At 48.6% G+C, this 17,737-nt stretch overlaps 2 protein-coding genes across 10 annotated transcripts in view; one reads left to right on the top strand and one right to left on the bottom strand.

Moving 5' to 3' along the window:
• SIPA1L3 (signal induced proliferation associated 1 like 3) overlaps window positions 1-1,377 on the bottom strand; it is a 227,432-nt gene extending 226,055 nt beyond the window's left edge. For 6 of the 9 annotated variants that reach the window (XM_064581035.1, XM_064581037.1, XM_064581032.1 and 3 more), the window contains exons 1-2: window positions 1,230-1,377; window positions 744-918 (exon numbers count right to left, since the gene is read on the bottom strand). The gene's annotated coding sequence lies outside the window, so the exon portion shown is untranslated. The remainder of the gene's footprint in view (window positions 1-743; window positions 919-1,229) is intronic. The other 3 variants (XM_064581039.1, XM_054511377.2, XM_045891429.3) reach the window with 1 other exon arrangement.
• Window positions 1,378-6,486: 5,109 nt separating this feature from the next.
• On the top strand, window positions 6,487-17,477 carry LOC123856050 (WD repeat-containing protein 87-like). Its single transcript, XM_045892152.2, has 5 exons — window positions 6,487-6,674; window positions 7,556-7,723; window positions 8,122-10,994; window positions 11,442-11,713; window positions 12,079-17,477. Exons 1-5 carry the CDS (start codon window positions 6,600-6,602, stop codon window positions 17,475-17,477), a joined length of 8,787 nt encoding a protein of 2,928 aa, XP_045748108.1. The 5' UTR covers window positions 6,487-6,599.
• The last annotated feature ends 260 nt before the right edge of the window (window positions 17,478-17,737 follow it).

The following is a 17,737-nucleotide window of genomic DNA, read 5'->3' as shown; positions in this document are numbered from 1 at the left end:
CTAAGCACTTTACACACAATATTCTCGCTGTATCCTCAAAACAACTCCACAAGGTGGCTATTAAAATCCCCATTTTACAGACAGGGAAACCGAGCCACAGAGAGGTGAAGTCAGTTGCCCAAGGTCGCAGGGCTGATAAATGGCAGAGCTTAAATTTGAATCTGGGTCTCCGCCTCCCAAACCAAAGCTCTTAAAATAATTTCAGTTAACAGCAGCCACCCTGCACCGAGTGCTAAGGCTCTTTACATGCACACCCTCAACTAACCCTATGCTATAGATAACACCTTCACCCTATTTCTTGGGAGCCAACAATAGCGCAAACATATAGTAAGTGTCTTCCATGTGCCAAATGCTTTATTCGCCATATCTCAACGTCTCAACAGAATCCCCAGCAAAAGACACTCTTCTTCCCGTTTTACCGAAGGGGAAACTGAGGTTCGGTGCGGTTTCCCTAGATTGCAGATTCCGAGTGGCGGAGGCAGGACGCGAACCCACCGCTACCCGACTCCCACTCCATGCTCTTCCACACAGTGCTGGGTAGCACGTCTCCAAAGTTGAGCCATGCGGGCACAGGTCCGGCCAGGTCCGGAGGGCGCGAGTCCCGGCGCCGCCGCCCCCCACAACCGGTGCCCACACCCGGCCGTCCGCCGGGTCTCCAGCCCGCGCTGACCCTCGGGGTCCGAGTGGACACCGATTCCCCGCCACCCTTGCGTGAGGCCGCCCCTGCACCCGAGGCCACATACCTGGGCGTCCCGGCTGCCCGCCCCGCGGGCCCCACGACCGCGGCGTCCGGCCCCGCGCCGTTCGCTGGAGACGCCGCCAGCTCGGGTGGCCCGAGTGACTTCCAGGCTGCCCACTTCCAAGCCGCTTCGCGCGAAGCCTCTTGGGAACTGTAGTCTCGCCCTAGGCGGCAGCAAACTGGGAGGAGAAAAAAAAAAAAAAAAAAAAAGGCCTGGCGCGCAGGTATTGCCGGGAGCAGTAGGCGCAGCCCCGCGCCGTCTTCTGGGAATGGTAGTCCACCTGGCGCCTCCGTGCCGCTCCAGTCTCCAGGGCACTTCCGCAGCCCCGAGGGGCGTGAGGGATGGAGGCGTGTCTTCTGCAGACTCCTGCCTGGTGGCTGAGCTCTTGGCTCCGCGAGGGCGATTTGTCCCTTTCTCCCAGCCCTATCCGCCTCCAACCTTTCTCTGGCGGACTCACCCCCCCGCCTCCTCCAGGCGCTAGGTACTTACCCCGAGGGCGCGAGCCTCGGGAGAGGCGGGGACAGCTGAGCTGTGCGCTAGACCCCCAGTGGAGGGGAGCGGCCGAGGAGGGCGTCTTTGCGCGCTCGCGCACGCGCGCTCGCCGGCCAACACCGGCCTAAATGCCGCGGGCTCCCGCGGGTGAGACTTTTTTTTTTCCCCTTTCGAACGCGCGCGCGCGGAAGCGCGCGCTGGGCTTCTTCCTACCGGGCGCGCGCTAGTGCGCACGCGCGCTCACTCCCTTCGCCTCGGTCTCTTCGCTGGGCGCGGGGTTGCGGGGCTAACCGCTCCGTCCGCCGAGTCTTCCTGCAGCATCCCCAAGGTCGCTACTCAGGCGCTCCTTCTAAGTCTGCTCCTTCACATAGGAGCTCCCGGGTATCGCCACACACGCCGTACCCGTCCCTTGTCGGGAGTCCTGTTGTCACAGGTAATAGGCATGGATGGTCCATGAGGCGGTCACGCCCTCCTTCCTGCCCACGCCGAGGGCCCGGACGCCCGAACGTGTAGGGACTCGGGTGTGGTGGCCTCTCGCCGGCCTAGGCAGCTCCAGAACTCCTCCTTCCACGGGAGCTTCAGGACCACCACCCAAAGGGCTGCCGTGGAGGCTCTGTGAGCCACCCTTCAGTCGTTGATCACACATTTTGAGGGTGTCTAGTGCTTTTTGAGTACCTACTGCCTGGGAATTTTGTTCACATTTAGTCCACCTGCCGACATAATCAAGAATCCGCTCCTTTTTTCAAAATGGATGTTACCACTCCAACTCCATAGGGGTAACCGAGGGAACTGGCTGCAGTGCAAGGTCCTCTATCAAGAAAACCCAGTGAATACCATTCTTTCTTCCAAGAAGATGCTCAGTTAAGACTTGAAGTTGGGAAGCATATATCCTTCCTGGGAGAGGGCAGAGGGTCATTCATTTGCTCATTCATTCAACAGAACTGTATTAAGCACCTCCTTCATGCCGGGTTGGGTGATTATGGGGATAGCGGGAAGTCAAGACAGACTGGGTTCCTGCCCTGAGGGAGCTAAGTCCGGTGGGGGTATCAGACACCACCAGAGAGGGACAATCTAAAGCAGGACTATTCAACAGAATTACAATGCAACCACCTATGCCGTTTTAATTATTAACATTAAAAATTTAAAGAAATGGGTGAAATTAATTTTAATATTTTATTTAACCCAATATATCCAAAATAAGTTATGTTTAATGAGAAAACATTCACATTGCTTCAATTTTAAAATTTCATTTAACTAAAATAAAATTAAAACTCTGAGGCATAAACAAAGATAATCATTTGTGCCATGGGTTGTCGTAGCAAAAGGTTGGAAACTGCCCAATGTCCATTATTAGAAATTTGGATAAATAAATGATCAATACCATGCCTCCGGCAACTGCTGAAAAATGAGACCGAGCTATATGTATTACTATGAGTTCATCTCTAAGATATATCAGGTGAGAAAGAGGTGCAGAACCGTGTAGGTAGTACACTACTATTTGTAAGGATATCTTTTACATGTATGCTTGAGTATGTACAGAACACCTGTAGAAAGACACAGCCAGGGTTACCTTTGTGAAGGGGAAACAAGAATAGGTTATCGCATGTAAAAAGGTGACTTTTTCATTCTATGCTCCTTAGTATCTTGAATATTTTTTACCGTGTCCATTTTAAAAAGTTGTTTAAATGGAGGATGTTAGCTAAGTCATAGAATCATCATAAGAATTCAACGAAACAATATTTAAAATGCCTAATTAGTTCCCAAGATTGCCTCTGACATTACAGCCCCTCTGACTAATTAATTAGGCCCTTCTGATGCCAGGGGTCTGCACCCCTGTCCCCTAATGTGAGAGCCACCTACGAGGCCAAGGGATTCATGCAGGGCATTATCTCAACGTGTGGAGCACACATCACCCTCCTTTTGGGTGGCCAAGTCTCCTTGTTATATGTACTCAACAGCACTTTGTTCTTTTCCTTCCTAAAAGTGAATCAATAGCATAATTTAATTTGTTTTAAGCTTGAGAAGATTAAAAGTTGCAGAAAAGTTCAAAAAATAGAACCCATCACTCAGAATTTCTCATTGTAATCAATTTTATGACAACTCTTTGATGTCTGCCTTCCCTGCTGAACTGTAAGCTCTATAGGGCAAGAACTGTCTGCCCTCATGTTCCTGTAACAGCATATGGAGCCACTGAGCGACCCAATAGGAGCCCAGGGACACAACAGTGTCATGGAGTGCAGTGCCCTCTAGAGCCAATTCTCTTTATTACAAAGGCAGGGCTTGCTGGAATCTGGCCTTTGGTCCCACCAGGCTGGAGTGGACTGCGGCTAAGAAAAGGATGTAGTGCAGTGCCCAGTCACAGAACTGGTTTGCCTCCATAGTCAGTAGGACGTACCAAAACTTGGCCCCAAATACTAACTCCCCTAAATTGACTGCAGGGGTTGAATTCTCCCATTCCATCATCTTTGGATTATCAGGATATTAAAAAGTCAAGACTATTGGGACGAAGGCATCTGGAGCTCACTCCAGATTTGTTTTTATTTTTATTTTTTTATTTTTTTAAAAGATTTTATTTATCTATTTGAGAGAGAGAGAATGAGAGACAGAGAACATGAGAGGGAGGAGGGTCAGAGGGAGAAGCTGACTCCCTGCCGAGCAGGGAGCCCGATGCAGGACTGGATCCCGGGACTCCAGGATCATGACCTGAGCCGAAGGCAGTCGCTTAACCGACTGAGCCACCCAGGCGCCCCAGATTTGTTTTTAAGGACAGATCATGGGATTAGAGAATCAAAGGTGGGGGAACTTTAGGAGAGAGGTGTCCTCTGAGGGTGATCTGAGGAAGTTGGTATATGGGCTAGGAGAGAGTGGCAAAACAACAACAACAACAGAGGCTTGGGGTTCAAAGGCCTTCTTTCTCACTAACCCCCAAGGAATGTGCCCCCAAGGGATCCTAACTGCTTGCTTTTTGCAGGCCGGCCAAAGAGAAGTTGGACCCAGAGGAGATGTTAGAAACAATGGAATGTGATGGCAGTGGCTGGAAATTTGTTACAAATGACTACTCTCTCAGCAGCTCTGGGGCCTCAAGGAGGAGCCAGGAGGGTAAATATGAGCTGTGGGGCCTGGCCCACTGGGCCATCCGCTGATGTGCAGGATCTGAGGCAGCTCACACTGGCTCCTGAAATGTGGTCCAAAGGAGCAGCAAGTGTAGGCTTCTAGGGGAAGAGAATGGGAAAAGGTATGGCAGGAGGGCAGCGTGCAGCCTGGGGGAGAGTAGAAAGAGACAGAGGGGACATTAGTGTCTGACAGCCAGTCACCGGTTCCCATTAGTGGGTCTGTGGGTCAGAGAGCTTCCTTGGCATCAGCTGGCAGAGCCTCTCCCTCCTCTGATATGGTAGAAGAAGCCTGAACTGTGGATGGGATCTTAGTCTTGAATCTGCCTCATGTAGCCTTGAACACATCCCTTTCCCCTTCTGAATTCATGTTCCCTATAATGTATAATGGAGATAATATTATTTGCCTTTCAGAATTCTTTTGAGAAGGAATGAAGGGATTGATGTGGGCTCTAACAAGTGACTGGTGTGAAAACTTGAGGGGGGGGGGTGACTCTAAGCCACTCTACACATGAGAGGATGATACATTTTGCCTACTGCCTCCCCCAAATCCAGCCACCAAGTCTCTGTGGTAACACAGGGCCTAGGCTTAGCCATGCCAGAGGGTGGGTCCTGCTGACCTCACCTCTTCCCCAGGTGGCCCAGGCTAAACTGATCTGGAACTTCCAGCCACTCCAGGTAAGTGGTTCTCAGAGTTTAGTGTGCCTAAGATCAACCGGAAAGATTGTAAACCTCAGATTTGGGGGCCCTACCGTCAGAATTACCAATTCAGTAGGTCTGGTGTGGGGCCCGATAATTTGCATTTCCAACAAGTTCCCAGGTGATGCTGATGCTGCTGGCCTAGGGATCTCACTCTGGTAGGAGCTAGTTCTTCGAACTCAAAGTGCAGGTTTTCCTTCATCTGGCAGGCACAAGGATGGCCTCCACTGCCCTCTGCTGGCCAGACTATAAATTTAGCTGTCATGTTTCCAGAGCAACTGAAAAGTACAAAGTACAGGTTGGAGAGAAACAAATATTTGAGAACCAGACCAGCCTAAAAACAGCAATCGTAATTGTTTGTCCCTTCAGAGTATACTTAAAAAGGAATTCACAGGAATTATTTTATTTGATCTTTGCAACAATCCTGTGAAGTAGGCAAGGCTGGCATTTTCATTTTACAAATGAAGAAAACAAGCCCATCGTCAGACCAATGACAGACTCCCCGACAGAGGGGGGCTTATTAAAAGTAGGATTCCCAATCCAAGAAGGAAAAATAGAGGTTTGTCCTCATGAAGGCCAAGGAGAAAGGAATGGGGAAGAGGATGATGAACAGCAGATGCATCATGAGTGAGAGAGCTACTTGATTCCAAAAGCCTGGAAAGGCCTGCAAAGCCAGAGGGCTGGATCCTTTCTCCAGCGATGCAAGGTGGGGTCGACTCTTAGTCCTGGGGGCCCCCTCATTTCAATTTACAATTTCAGTAGTCAGACTTGAATGTCCATAGAATCATCTAGGGAATTTGTTAGAAGTGAAGGTCCCTGGGTCCCACTGCCACGGTTCTGCTTCAGTCGGTCCAGGACAGTACCTAGGGATCTATATTTTAAGACAGACTCCTTCCCTAGGAATCCCAGTGCATGAGATCCAAGGACCGCACTCTGGGAACTCCCAAGTCCTTGCAAAATGCTCTCTTGACACACCACCAGCAGCAAAGAAATGTTACTTGCCTGCGACCATATTCCTTTCTAGCCCCCCTCCATGCTTCCTTCGCCCATAAAATCCTACAGGGTTATGACAGCCAATGTTAAGATTCAATCCTCAACTCTTTTATTCACCCTCCCCAAGTCTCAATTTCCTAATCTATAAAATAGGGTCATACTGGGGCACCTGGGTGGCTCAGATGGTTAAGCCTCTGCCTTTGGCTCAGGTCATGATCCCAGGGTCCTGGGATCGAGCCCCGCATCGGGCTCCCTGCTCCGCGGGGTGTCTGCTTCTCCCCCTCCTTCCTGCTCGAGCTCTCTCTATCTCTGTCTCTCTCAAATAAATAAATAAAATATTAAAATGGGGTCATACCTACCTCACTGGGCCTCACTGAGGGTTCAATGAGATGTGTCTTATGGATAGTTCCTGATGTTCAAAAAATGTTCAATACACATGAGTTCATGGATCTTGACTTCTGAGTCCTAGTTCCTCAAAAAGTAGTAACAGCTAAGCTGGACTCTTTTGGATTCCCACAGGTTATTAAGCAACGGTCCTGAGGTGGACCAGGGAATAATCAAGGTGATGTCTTCCACCAGACTCATTCCCCTGTGGAAGGATTTTAAATACTTGGTAAATGACATCATACATAAAAGCAAGGTAATACATATGTAGGACATAAACGTGTTATTGGCCTCTATCTATTTTAATTGTTATGAGCACTTCAAAGAAGCATAGATTTTCCAGGGAAGCAGAAAGTAGGCACAGTAGACCATAAGACAATTGTCCCCTTAGTAGGAAGTGGGCCGTTCATTTCCAAATGAGCCTAGGGATCTCTTGCAAGTACATTTTGATAGTGGAAGGTGAACACTTTGGAGCATTGTCAGAGGAACCAACCCTTTGGGGAGACAGATTTTTCTAAAAGAGAAGGGAGAAGGCACCAGAAAGAACATTTGCCGACCTCGGTTTTGCTCTGGTTGGCTTTGTGTAAACTATCCCAGGCGAATGTGTCATAGCATACACTCTTTCACTGTGGAATAATACATATTGCATATATATTATCTTCCTCTGTCATGTTTAAAGGCGAGGCAGGGTGTTAATGTCTTACCTTTGTGCACTTTTAAGCCTTATTAAGAACTTAAAGTTGCACTGACTTTTGTCACACTCTGTTACATTTCATGTAGGTCCACGGTGGTGCACTGGGTAATGTGTTAAATATGTCTTTCATGACATCTGTACCTTGTAGACAGAAGGGGGAGTGTTAGCGAACGGGTATGTTGGGAAGAACATCTGTTTTCCCCTGTGCTCACACCATGAAATTTGCCCATTTAGGCCCTATAGGGGTTTGGTTCTCTCCTGTGTCGGGCATTGTGTTACTTGCTTGTGAAGTGTAGGTGTCCTACAAGTGACAAGTCGTGCATGTGTGGGTGTAACAGGCATGAGGCATGACCTTGGGAATGGCTTCAGTTGTGGCTTGTGTGAGAATATATTTAGTGCACATGTGTCCTGGTCTCTTCGTTTCATGCCATGCCTCTCCCCAGCAAACGTCAGAAGACCCGAAGAATGAAGTGGTTGTGCTGAGTGACCAGTCCCAGATACTGTTCAGAGAGTCTCGCCATCCGCAAAATATGCCACTTATATGCTATTACTTCAGTGATGCCAACTTCTTTGCCTCCCTCTCTTGGGTGACAAGCACCAAAGAAATACAGGTAGAACTGCCTCGCCTTTCTTCTCCTTCTTAGCTCATCCGACAGGGGCCGTGTCCACGTAAGCTCTCACCCCAGACTGACAAAGGGAGATCTACCTCTTGAATGAAAATGACCTAGATCTAGGATTCGCCCCCTCCTCCCTTCTTCAATTACAGTCTCTCCTTGAATAGGTTTTCTGGTTCCCTTAAAATAGGCCAAGGTTAGGGAAAGGGTCCCAGGCTTCCTGCTTCTACGTATTTCCAATTCCCATAACCGGGGCGGGGGGAGGGAGGGTGGTAAAAACACTCGAGAGTCTTCCACGTCCTCCTCATCACGAGCACAGGGGAAAGGAGCTGCATATTCTGCCCTTTCCTCTTCAACTATCTTTCCTAGGCAGTGTCCCTCTTACTCTCTTGTAGGCTGTAGTATGGATGAAGAGCAAAACTGAGGACATGGTCGAGAAGAGAACATTCTCCATGACTGAACGACTGCCGCCCATCCAGTCCATGGTCCACACAGGTTCCTTTCATATCCTCGTGGCCTACTGTGGTGACCTGATCCTGCGGCTCTTTGGGGACCACTTCCGGTCATTCAAACCCCTGGGTATAGTGCCCTGCCGCTTTAACATCAACTGCCTCTGCTATGACCCGGAAATGAAAATGCTTCTGTCGGGCATCCTGGGGGCAGTGGTCACCTGGATCATCGAGAGGAGCGGCAAGGGCCTCCAAGTAGCCCACATGGTCCCCATGCCTGGAGATCAGCTTGTCCAGGACATCAGGCTGAACGGCCCCAATGGCTCCCTCCTCGCGCTATGTGAGACGGTGGTGAGGGTCCTTGAGCGCCAGGGCCACGGCCAGCTAGGAGAAGTTCAGAGGTTCATGTCCACCACCAGCGGCTCCTCTATCACCTGCTGCTTCACCTGTTTCGACCAGGGCTTTCTCTATGCCGGAAATAAGACTGGGGAAATCCAAGTATGGAGCCTTGTCCGGGGAAACTCTCTCCACAGTTTCAAGGCCCATTCCTCATCGGTGACCTGTATCCGCAGCCGGCCAGAAGCCCACACCCTGCTAACGGCTGGCAAGGAAGGCCTGATCAAGGAGTGGAACCTGACTTTGGGGAACCTGCTGCGGCGGCTAGAACTTGGCGAGGAACTGTATGAACTCGAGTTTATCGACAACACTACTTTCTTCTGCCAAACTACGCATACTTTCTCCTTGCGCCGTCTGCCTTGCTTCTACAGCCTGTTCAGCGTCTGTGGCTCTGCTCCCCAGCAGCTGCGTCGGGTCCGCTGCGGTGATAACTGGTTCCGGATCCTGTGCACTACTGAGGATGGCTTATTGCGCTTTGTGTCCCCACTCACAGGGGATCTTCTGGTCCTCACCTGGCCCTTCATGATCCTAGACCGGGCTGTGGACTGGGCCTATGACCCAGAAAAAGAGGAGCTCTTCGTAGCGACGGGCAATGCAGAGGTGCTGGTGTTTGACACGACCCGCTGCCCTTGCCCAGCCAAGTATCTCTTGTGCACCTCACCAAATTCTCAAGACTGGGTACAATGCCTGGCTTATGGGCATTTCCACCTGAGCCGGGGTCTACAAGGACTCATGTTCTCTGGACACCAGAGTGGTGTGGTAAGAGTGCTTTCCCAGAACTACTGTGCCAGGATAGAGAAGTTCATGCACTTTGGAGCTATCCTGGCACTCTCTACACTACCTGGAGGGCTTTTTGGTAGCCGAGAAAACTCTTTGCTCTGCTCCTATGGAATGGATGACTATGTACACCTATCAGAAGCTGTGCTCGAGGGGAGGAAGGTACATTTGAAGCCCCTCGCCAGCATTCTCAGCAGCTGTCACCTAAGACACCTGATACTCTTACCCACGTCTGTGGGCGCTATCACGGAGACTAACTGTCTGCGTCTCTGGAAGTTCCATGATTTTCTGTCCTCTGAGTCACAAGAAGACTCAATGTTTATAGAGACATTGCCTCTGCACCAGTGTACCATCACATCCTTTGATGTCTGCCTGTCCTTGAGCCTTTTTGTCACAGGTGGTATTGATGGGTCTGTCCGGGTCTGGAACTTCCATGGCAGACTTATAGCCATGCTGGACTCATCGCTGCACTTTGGCCCACTCTGCTTTGCAAATGACCGGGGTGACTTGCTTGTGTCTTTTAATCAGAGTCTTTATCTGGTGTCCTGTCTAAAACTGCTTCACCCAACCCTGCTGGCTCGCCTTTCCTTTATGAGCATGACAGATGAAGTGCTAGAGGCCCCTAAGCCTTTCACACCAAGCTTCTTCCTCTCCTTTGAGACCATGTTTGTGCCCAAGTATATCTACCTTGGAAAAGGGCAACAGGAATTAGTCGGTATAGAGAAACTTGTCAATAAGCGGGCCATTGCCTTTGATCATACAGTGCCACATGTCATAGAGGAAGATGAGCAAGGGAGTCCCATGTTACTGCCTGCCTTCAGACACGGTTTCTCGTATAAAGAAGAAACTGATGGGATGGAGGTGGGCAAACCTCCCCATTACGTGGTTCCTCCCCAACTACAGCTGACTGCCTGGGATGGACTCAGCCCCTACCAAATATTGCGATGCTACTTTGGTCATGGGCGGAAATGGCTCTTGGCTCCTGATGGCTACATCCCCAACTCAGTGATTCGTGCCCGTCTTTGGCCAGAGGGCAGTCCAATATACCTGCAGTGCAACCTGCATTCACCTGTGTGGGAAACGGATTGGGACAAGTCCCAAGAATTCTTCTTCTGGCATAGTAGGGTAAAATCTCTAAGTGATGCAGGAGAATATTCACAGAAGGAGGATGAAGACTTCATAGAAATGAGATTCTCTAAGGATGTAACCTACAGTGTCCTTACAGACTCAGCAAACCGTAGTTGGCTGGGGAAAAAGATGAGTGAAATAGCTATTAATAGCCTGGTGGAGACAATCCTCAACATTATGATCCACGCTTCTCCACTGAAGTACCAATGCTGTATTGGTGCACTGGGGCAAATCTTTGCCTCTTATGAGGTGTCTTCATTCCTGCGCTCTGAAACAGCCCATCGTCTACTGGATGATACCACCAATTCCAACCCGCTGATCCGAGAGCTAGCCTGGCAAGGGCTGAAGCATCTAGGAATGATTACTCATCTCTTTGCCATGCCCCTGGCCCAAGGATTGATGGACAAGGACCAAAAAGTGAGGAGTAAGGCCCTGAGCCTCATGGCTGACACCGGAATCCACTCTAAGTCCTCACTCTTAAACCTGATCCAGCACCGAGAGACCTTCCGGGAGATGCAGTAAGTTCTTTGTGCCTTCTGCAATTCTTGACTAGCCTCTAATTTTCTTCTTCCTTGCCCTTCCTTCACTAGCTCTTCATACCTGTCCATTAACTCTTCCTGTCCTTTTTCTTTTTCATAGTCTTTTTCCATTCCTAGACTGTCCTGACAATCCTGACTGCTCATTCCTGTCATTTTTTCTCTTGCTCCTGTCTGTCCCTTAACTCTTGAGTTCCCCTTTTCATTCTTTTCTCCTACCTCTTCAGTCCCCATACAAACCACTCCATTCATTGCCACCTTGGCTTTCTAGACTTCCTCTTTCTTCTTGGCCATCCTTTACCTCAACGTACACTGTCTCTGTTGGCCGCTGTGCCAAGCCCCCTGCCTGTTCCACAGCAGTTCCTTCCTTCTCGTTCTCTCTGTTGTCCCTGATTCACCATGGTCTTTCCTCTCCCTTGACTTTCATAGGCAGGAAATGATTGGGGAGGAATCCCTAGACCATCTGTTGGGGATGCGGGCCACAGATCTCCAAATCCTTCATACTCAAGTGGAGCAGCGATTGAATGAAAACCTGACCTTGTCAGAGGGACAGGAAAAGCCTGCTTTCTCTTTAGAGGTCTCAAGGATTTCTGAACGTATATCCCTTTCCAAGCAACCTGATGTAATTCCTGGAGAATCTAAAGCTGCCATCAAGTCCGGCAAAGGCCAAAGACAGGGCCGAGCAGGGGGCAAAAAGCATGGTATGTATGGGGTGATCTGGTTCATGCCTCAGGGTCCCCAAGAGGCAATATAGTTAGGGCTAACATGGGTCAAGAGATATCAACCAGGTAGGACCAGAGACAAGTAGACAGATCTTTTCACAGAAACTTCCTAGGAAGAATCTACCCAAACTCAGGGAGACTCCAATGCTTATCTCCATAGGATTTGGAAGGGGTGAGCACTGGAATAAAGTAAGGAGAATCCTTTTTTTTTTTTTTTAAAGGCCTCGGCCCCCTCTGTTGCTACTACTTTGACGGCAATTCCTCTTACTCATACCATTAGTGGGAAAGATGTGACTTAAGCCTCCCATGCCTTCCTTATCTCCATCTCCTGATCTTCCCTGCAGTCCGAAAATTGTGGCGGGCCCTCAAGAAGATAAAAGAGGCTGGCAAAGAGCCAGGTCCCGTAGAGGGTGAAATTGACCAGAGGGAAGCTGCACCAGTTTTGGTGGAGGATACAGCTGCCCATTCTAGAATGTCTTCAACCATCAGTGTGTTAAAGATTTCAAAAGATGGTGAACAACAACCTCCAGAGAAAGACACCTCAAAGGACCAGTTTGCACTGACCCTGAAGATGCTGAGGAAAATACATGACAGAAAAGGTAAGAAAAGAACAGTTCAGAAACCCAAAAAGAGGCACAAGAAGACAAAAGAAGCTGAAGTTACAACTGAGGAATCTCTGTCTGCTGTAAAGGAGGAACCAGTTGTGAAGCAGCTGAAAGCCAAAGGGCGGGGTGCCACTGGAGCGCCCGGCCGCAAGACCATCCCTGAAGATAGCTCATCATGGCGGGATAATCTGTGTCGTCTTATGACCCTTAGAATATCTGGTTCCCAAACAAAAATGTCAGAAGCTCTAAACATGGAGCTAGTGGCCACGGCTCAGGAAGTGCTGGCAGATCAACAGCCCAGTTGGGAACTTTTTCAGGAGATCTGCCCCTTGTTGGAGAAAAAAAGTGAGGTTCTGCTTGAGGACCTCAACTGGGATATAGCCTGGCCAGAGGAGAAACCGATTTTTATTCATGAAGGGGCAATTAGAGATGACATAATGACCATCAGAAGGGAGGACGAGATACCAGAGGAGCAAGAGCAAGAGCAAGTGCAAAAGGAAGAAGAGGACGTGCCATACTTGCAGGAAACCCAGGTGATTCCCAAAAAAGGCAAGAAAAAGAAAGCTATCTTTTTAGGACCCAGTGGCCTCACCAAGGGAAAACGAGTATCGAAGAAAGAAGAGAAGACATCCTTTACGAAGCCCTTTAAGCAAGAGAGGAAAGAAGTTCAGCAGGAAATAAAAGTGGATAAAAAAGAGACAGTGAGCAAAAGAGAGACGGATGTGAGTCAGGCAGTAGAGGAAGTGGCCAAACCAGAGGAGGAAGTAGTTAAGCAAGAAGAAAGGCCAGTTATGGATGAGAGGAAGCTGTCTTGGCAGGAGTGGAAGAAGTCCTGGGATGAGTGGAAACAGGCCCAGGGTGAGACGAAGATATCCTGGGATGAATGGAAGAAAGCCTGGGACAAGAAGCATCTTGAGGAAGAGGAGAAACAACAAACGGATGAAAGGAAGCCACTCCCAGAGGAGGAAAAGCTGGATGTGGACAAGAAGAAGCTGAGATGGGATGAGTGGTTAGAGTTCTGGGAACAGACAGCGGCCAGGTCCAGAGAGGAACACAAGGATGAGGAGGAATTGACCCTGGAGGGAGAAGAATTGTCTCAGGAATGGGGAGAAGAAGAACAAGAAGAGCTGATGACAAAAGAGCAGAGACAGATCCAAAAAGAATATAAGCAGGCCTGGATGGAGAGGAAACGAGCCCAGGCTGAAAGGAAACGAGCCCAAGAAGAAAGGAAGCTGGCCCAAGAAGAACAGAAACTAGCACAGGAAGAGAGAAAACTGGCCCAGGAAGAGAGAAAACTGGCCAGGGAATATGGGAAACTGGCTCAGAGAGACAGGACAATGGTCCAGTCAGAGAGGAAGTTTGTCCATAATGAGGAAAAATTGGCCAAAAGAGAGGAGAAGTTAAGCCAAGAAGCAGAGAAATTGGCCCAGAAAAGGAAGAAACTGGCCAAGCAGTTTGAGGAAATGGCTCGAGAAGAAGAGAAAATAGCAAAGAAAGGAGGGAAGCTGGCTGAGGTAAAAAAGATACTGGCCCAGAAATTGGAAAAACTGACCCAGAAGGAGCAAGAGCTGGCATTGCAAGAAGAGGAACTAGCCCAGGAATTGGAGGAGCTGATGTGGGAAGAGGAGGAACTGGCTTGGAAAGAAGAGGAACTGATTCAGGAATTGAAGGATCTGGCTGAGGAAGAGGAGGGACTGGCTCAGGAAGAGAAGACACTGGCCTGGCAAGAGCAGAAACTGATTAAAGAAGAGAAAACACTGACCCTGGAAGAAGAACTGCTGATCGAGGAAGAGAAGAAACTGGCTCACGACAAGGAGAAACTGCCCGAGGAAGAGGAAAAGCTTGCCCAGAAAAGGAAGAAACTGATGGAGAACAAGTTAAAACTGGCCCAGGAAAAAGAAAAATTGGCCCAGGACATAGAGAAACTCACAAAGAACAAGAAGATCCTAGACTGGAGGGAGAAGTCTCTGGCTCAGGAGAGGGAGAATCTGCTTCAGGAGAAAGTGAAATTGGCTCAGAGGAAAGAGAACTTCCTCCAGGTCAAAGAAAACCTTGCGCAGAACAAAAATAAATTAGTCCAAGCAAAGGAGAAACTGGATGTGTACAAGAAGAAACTTACTCAGGTAGAGAAGAAGCTGATGGAAGAAAAGGAAAAACTTTCCCAGAAGAAAAACCTGGACGAGGCAGAGAAAAAGCTGACCCAATTAGAGGAAAGTCTGGCTCAGAAGCAGCACAATCTAGCCCAGGACAAGATGGAATTAGCTATGGAGAAGAGGGCAGTATTTCAAGAACTGAAAATGCTCAGAGGAGAGTGGGATGGTGCCAAGGAAGAAAGGGCACTGGGCACAGAAATGAAGAAACTGGCCCAGGAGAAAGTCAGGCTGTCTGAGGAAAAGGAAATTCTCTCTGCAGGAGAGACTGAAGAAACCTTAAAACAGGTAAGACTGACTAAGAATGAACTAGAACTAATCAAGAGGAAATTGTCACTAGAGGAGAAGATACTGAGGTATGAAGATAGGATACTGGCCACAGAGCAAAGGGACATTGCCAAAGGAAAACTGGAATTTACCAGAGGAGGGAGAGTGTATGCGCAGGAAGAAAGGAAGCTAGCCAAAGTAGTAAGGAAGTTGATTAAAGAAAAGGAGGGCACTTCCAAGGCATCAAAAGTAAGCAGCAAAGTCTTAAAGGCACTTCAAGAGCTTACCAAAGAAGAAATGAAACTGACCCAGGAAGAAATAGAGATGACAAAGATGAAGAGGAACTTCTTTGTTAAGGAAAGGAGATTGAGCAAGGAAAAAAATAAACTTGATGCCAAAGAGTGGGATTTTTCTGAGGAACAACCAGAAGTAACCAAAGATGAGAAGAAACTGGCTAAGAAGCAGAGAAAACTGGCCAAGGAAATGAAAAGAATGATAAAGAAAGAGAAAAAAATAACTGAGGAAGAAAGCAGATTGGCTAGACAACAGAGAGAAGTCATACAGGAAGAAGAAGAGGAAGGACTAACAAAGGATGAAGAGGTAATACCACTGCTTAAACAAAGGTTGAGAAAGAGAAAAGAGCTAAAGACAGTTGATACACCACAGGAAAAGCTTCCCAGTCAAGAGGAAAGTAGAGAGAGCCTTTCTGAAGAAATGGAAAGCTTATTAGACCAAGTAGAGCGAGAGAGTTTGTCTGAGGAAGAGGAGGAGGAGGAGGAGGAAGAAGAGGAGGAGGAGGAGGAAGAGGAAGAAGGGAAGGTGGTGGAAGAGGTAGAGGTGGAAGAGAGGAGAAAGGAAAAGGAGAAAGAGAAGAAGAAGAAGGAAGAGAAAGAGAAGAAGGAGAAGAAGAAAAAGAAGAAGGTGCAGGAGGGGGAGGAGAAGGAGGAGGAGGAGGAAGGGGAGGAGGAGGAAGTGTTTGAAGAGGAGGAGAAGGAAAGCATCAGTGAGGAAGAGTCAGAAAGTCTGAGTGAGGAAGAGTCAGAAAGTCTGAGTGAGGAAGAGTCAGAAAGTCTGAGTGAGAAAGAAAAGGGGAAAAGCTCACTGAAAAAAGAGGCAGACAAGAAAAAAGAGATCTTTAAAAAAGAAAAATTATTTAAGTCACAAGCAGAAAGAGAAAAGGACCAAAGAAGAGAAATAATCCCTTCTATTGGAAAAAGAATCCCTGATATCAAAGACAGTGATATACAACTAAAAGTTCTTAAAGTCCCTTCCAAGAAAGTGATCTCAATAGCTCTGGGCAGGCAAGAGACAATACCAGTGCCAGTGTCTACGAAACAAGTATCCTGGGAAGAAAGGGCCAGAGCACTCGAGGCATCCAGGGTACTTCCAGAGTCAAGGTTTATGGAAAGACAAGAACTGTTGAAGAAATATAAGCCCAAACCTCTACAACTTTTGGATACAGTTTTGGAGTCCCCAGAGCAAGACTTAAAGACTCCATATTTACCTCACATATTGAGGAAGACCATGGAAGCTCACAAACTCCAAGGTGAACCACTAGAGCCCAAGTGGCAGTGGATTTTGCAGCATCATCCAGCTCTGATGAGAAAGACTGAGGTACCTGTGCCCCAAATCTGGGCCAAGGAAATAGGTGCTCAGGTAGTACTCTCAGATATAGAGTGGATCCGCCATGTCCTAGAACGGATGGAGGCAGGAGAACAGCTTTCTAGGGATAGTTTCCACAGATTGTGCCAGCTTCTCAAAGACCTTACCTCAAAGGGAAATTTAGAGTGGCTACATTTGGCCCAACTTGAAGCCATTGTGTACCGTCACAAGCAGGTCCTGGAATCACGAAGCGCACATATCTCAAAACCCAATAAGGAGCCCATGGGTCCAAAGTACCTGAAAGTGATCCCACCTATAAAAGGAAAGGAAAGCTGGTTAAAACCTTTCACTGTCCCCACACAAAAGTCCCCATTAGGTACCAAAGGGATTCCAACCCCAAAGGGTGTAAATTGGCACCTTCTAGAAGAGCCTTACAGGAGTGCATGGGCAGAGCAGATATCCACTGCTCTCAAGGAGATGGAGGTGCAACACTTTCATCCTGCCACAGGAGACAGTTTCACAGGTGCCCAGGCCTCTGTGGAAAAACAAACCCTTGCACTGATGTTTCAAAAGGACTTCTGGGCTTTTAAGGACAAAGGCAGGTTTCCCAGATTGCCCAAGCTGGAGAAGAAGGCACAGGCCATCTCTAAGAAAAAGGAAGAGGTGCCTCTTTGGGAGACATTTGTGGCACTGTACCATGTCTTGCGGATGTTGCAGCAACGATATGCAAAAGACAGTGCTGCTTGGATGGAACAGTTCTACCAGCTCATGGACCTGTACCAACTTAAGTCACCCCGAATCCAGAAGCTGCTACAGGAGCTGTTACTGAGAGATGAATGCCAATCCCAAGAGATCACCTATGAGGCGGCCCTAAAGGCCATGGAGCTGGTTCCGGGGGAGCGCTTGTTCTACCACCTGTTTTGTGGTGGCTCTCAAAACCCTAAAGGTCCTCTGGAGTTCCAGGAGGTGGTGTCCCTCCCAGGTCAGAATAATGTCCGTACCATGAATCCTATGGGCATTGCTCAATACGGGATCTTAGAACTTGCCTGGAAGAGCCTGCCCCAAGCCGATATTCACCTCACCAAGGAAATGCCCCACACCATTGCGCCCACCCCCTAATTTGGGACTGACTAGAGGTCAGGACTTTTCATTCCCACCTGGAGGAAGGCCTTGTCACCCTAATCTAGACCCTTATCCCTAGGGCCCACACAGAGGTAGGGCCAGGCCAAAGCCCTTTCCCTACCTAGCTCCAGAAACCAGCTTCCATATATGGAATAAAGAGGAGGTTCTCATTTGCAGCATCCCTGTAATGTGTCCCTCTTCCTCAAACATTGCTTCTCCAGAAAGGTAGCGAGGGAGACCAGATATATACTCCTGAG

This window comes from Mirounga angustirostris, unplaced genomic scaffold (genome assembly GCF_029215605.1).
Source record: "Mirounga angustirostris isolate CCGP_5_RB_7025 unplaced genomic scaffold, mMirAng1.0.hap1 SCAF_16, whole genome shotgun sequence".
NCBI classification, from domain to species: domain Eukaryota; kingdom Metazoa; phylum Chordata; class Mammalia; order Carnivora; family Phocidae; genus Mirounga; species Mirounga angustirostris.
The sequence above is the reverse complement of the archived record's forward strand: the minus strand, read 5'-3'. Positions and strand labels throughout refer to the sequence as shown.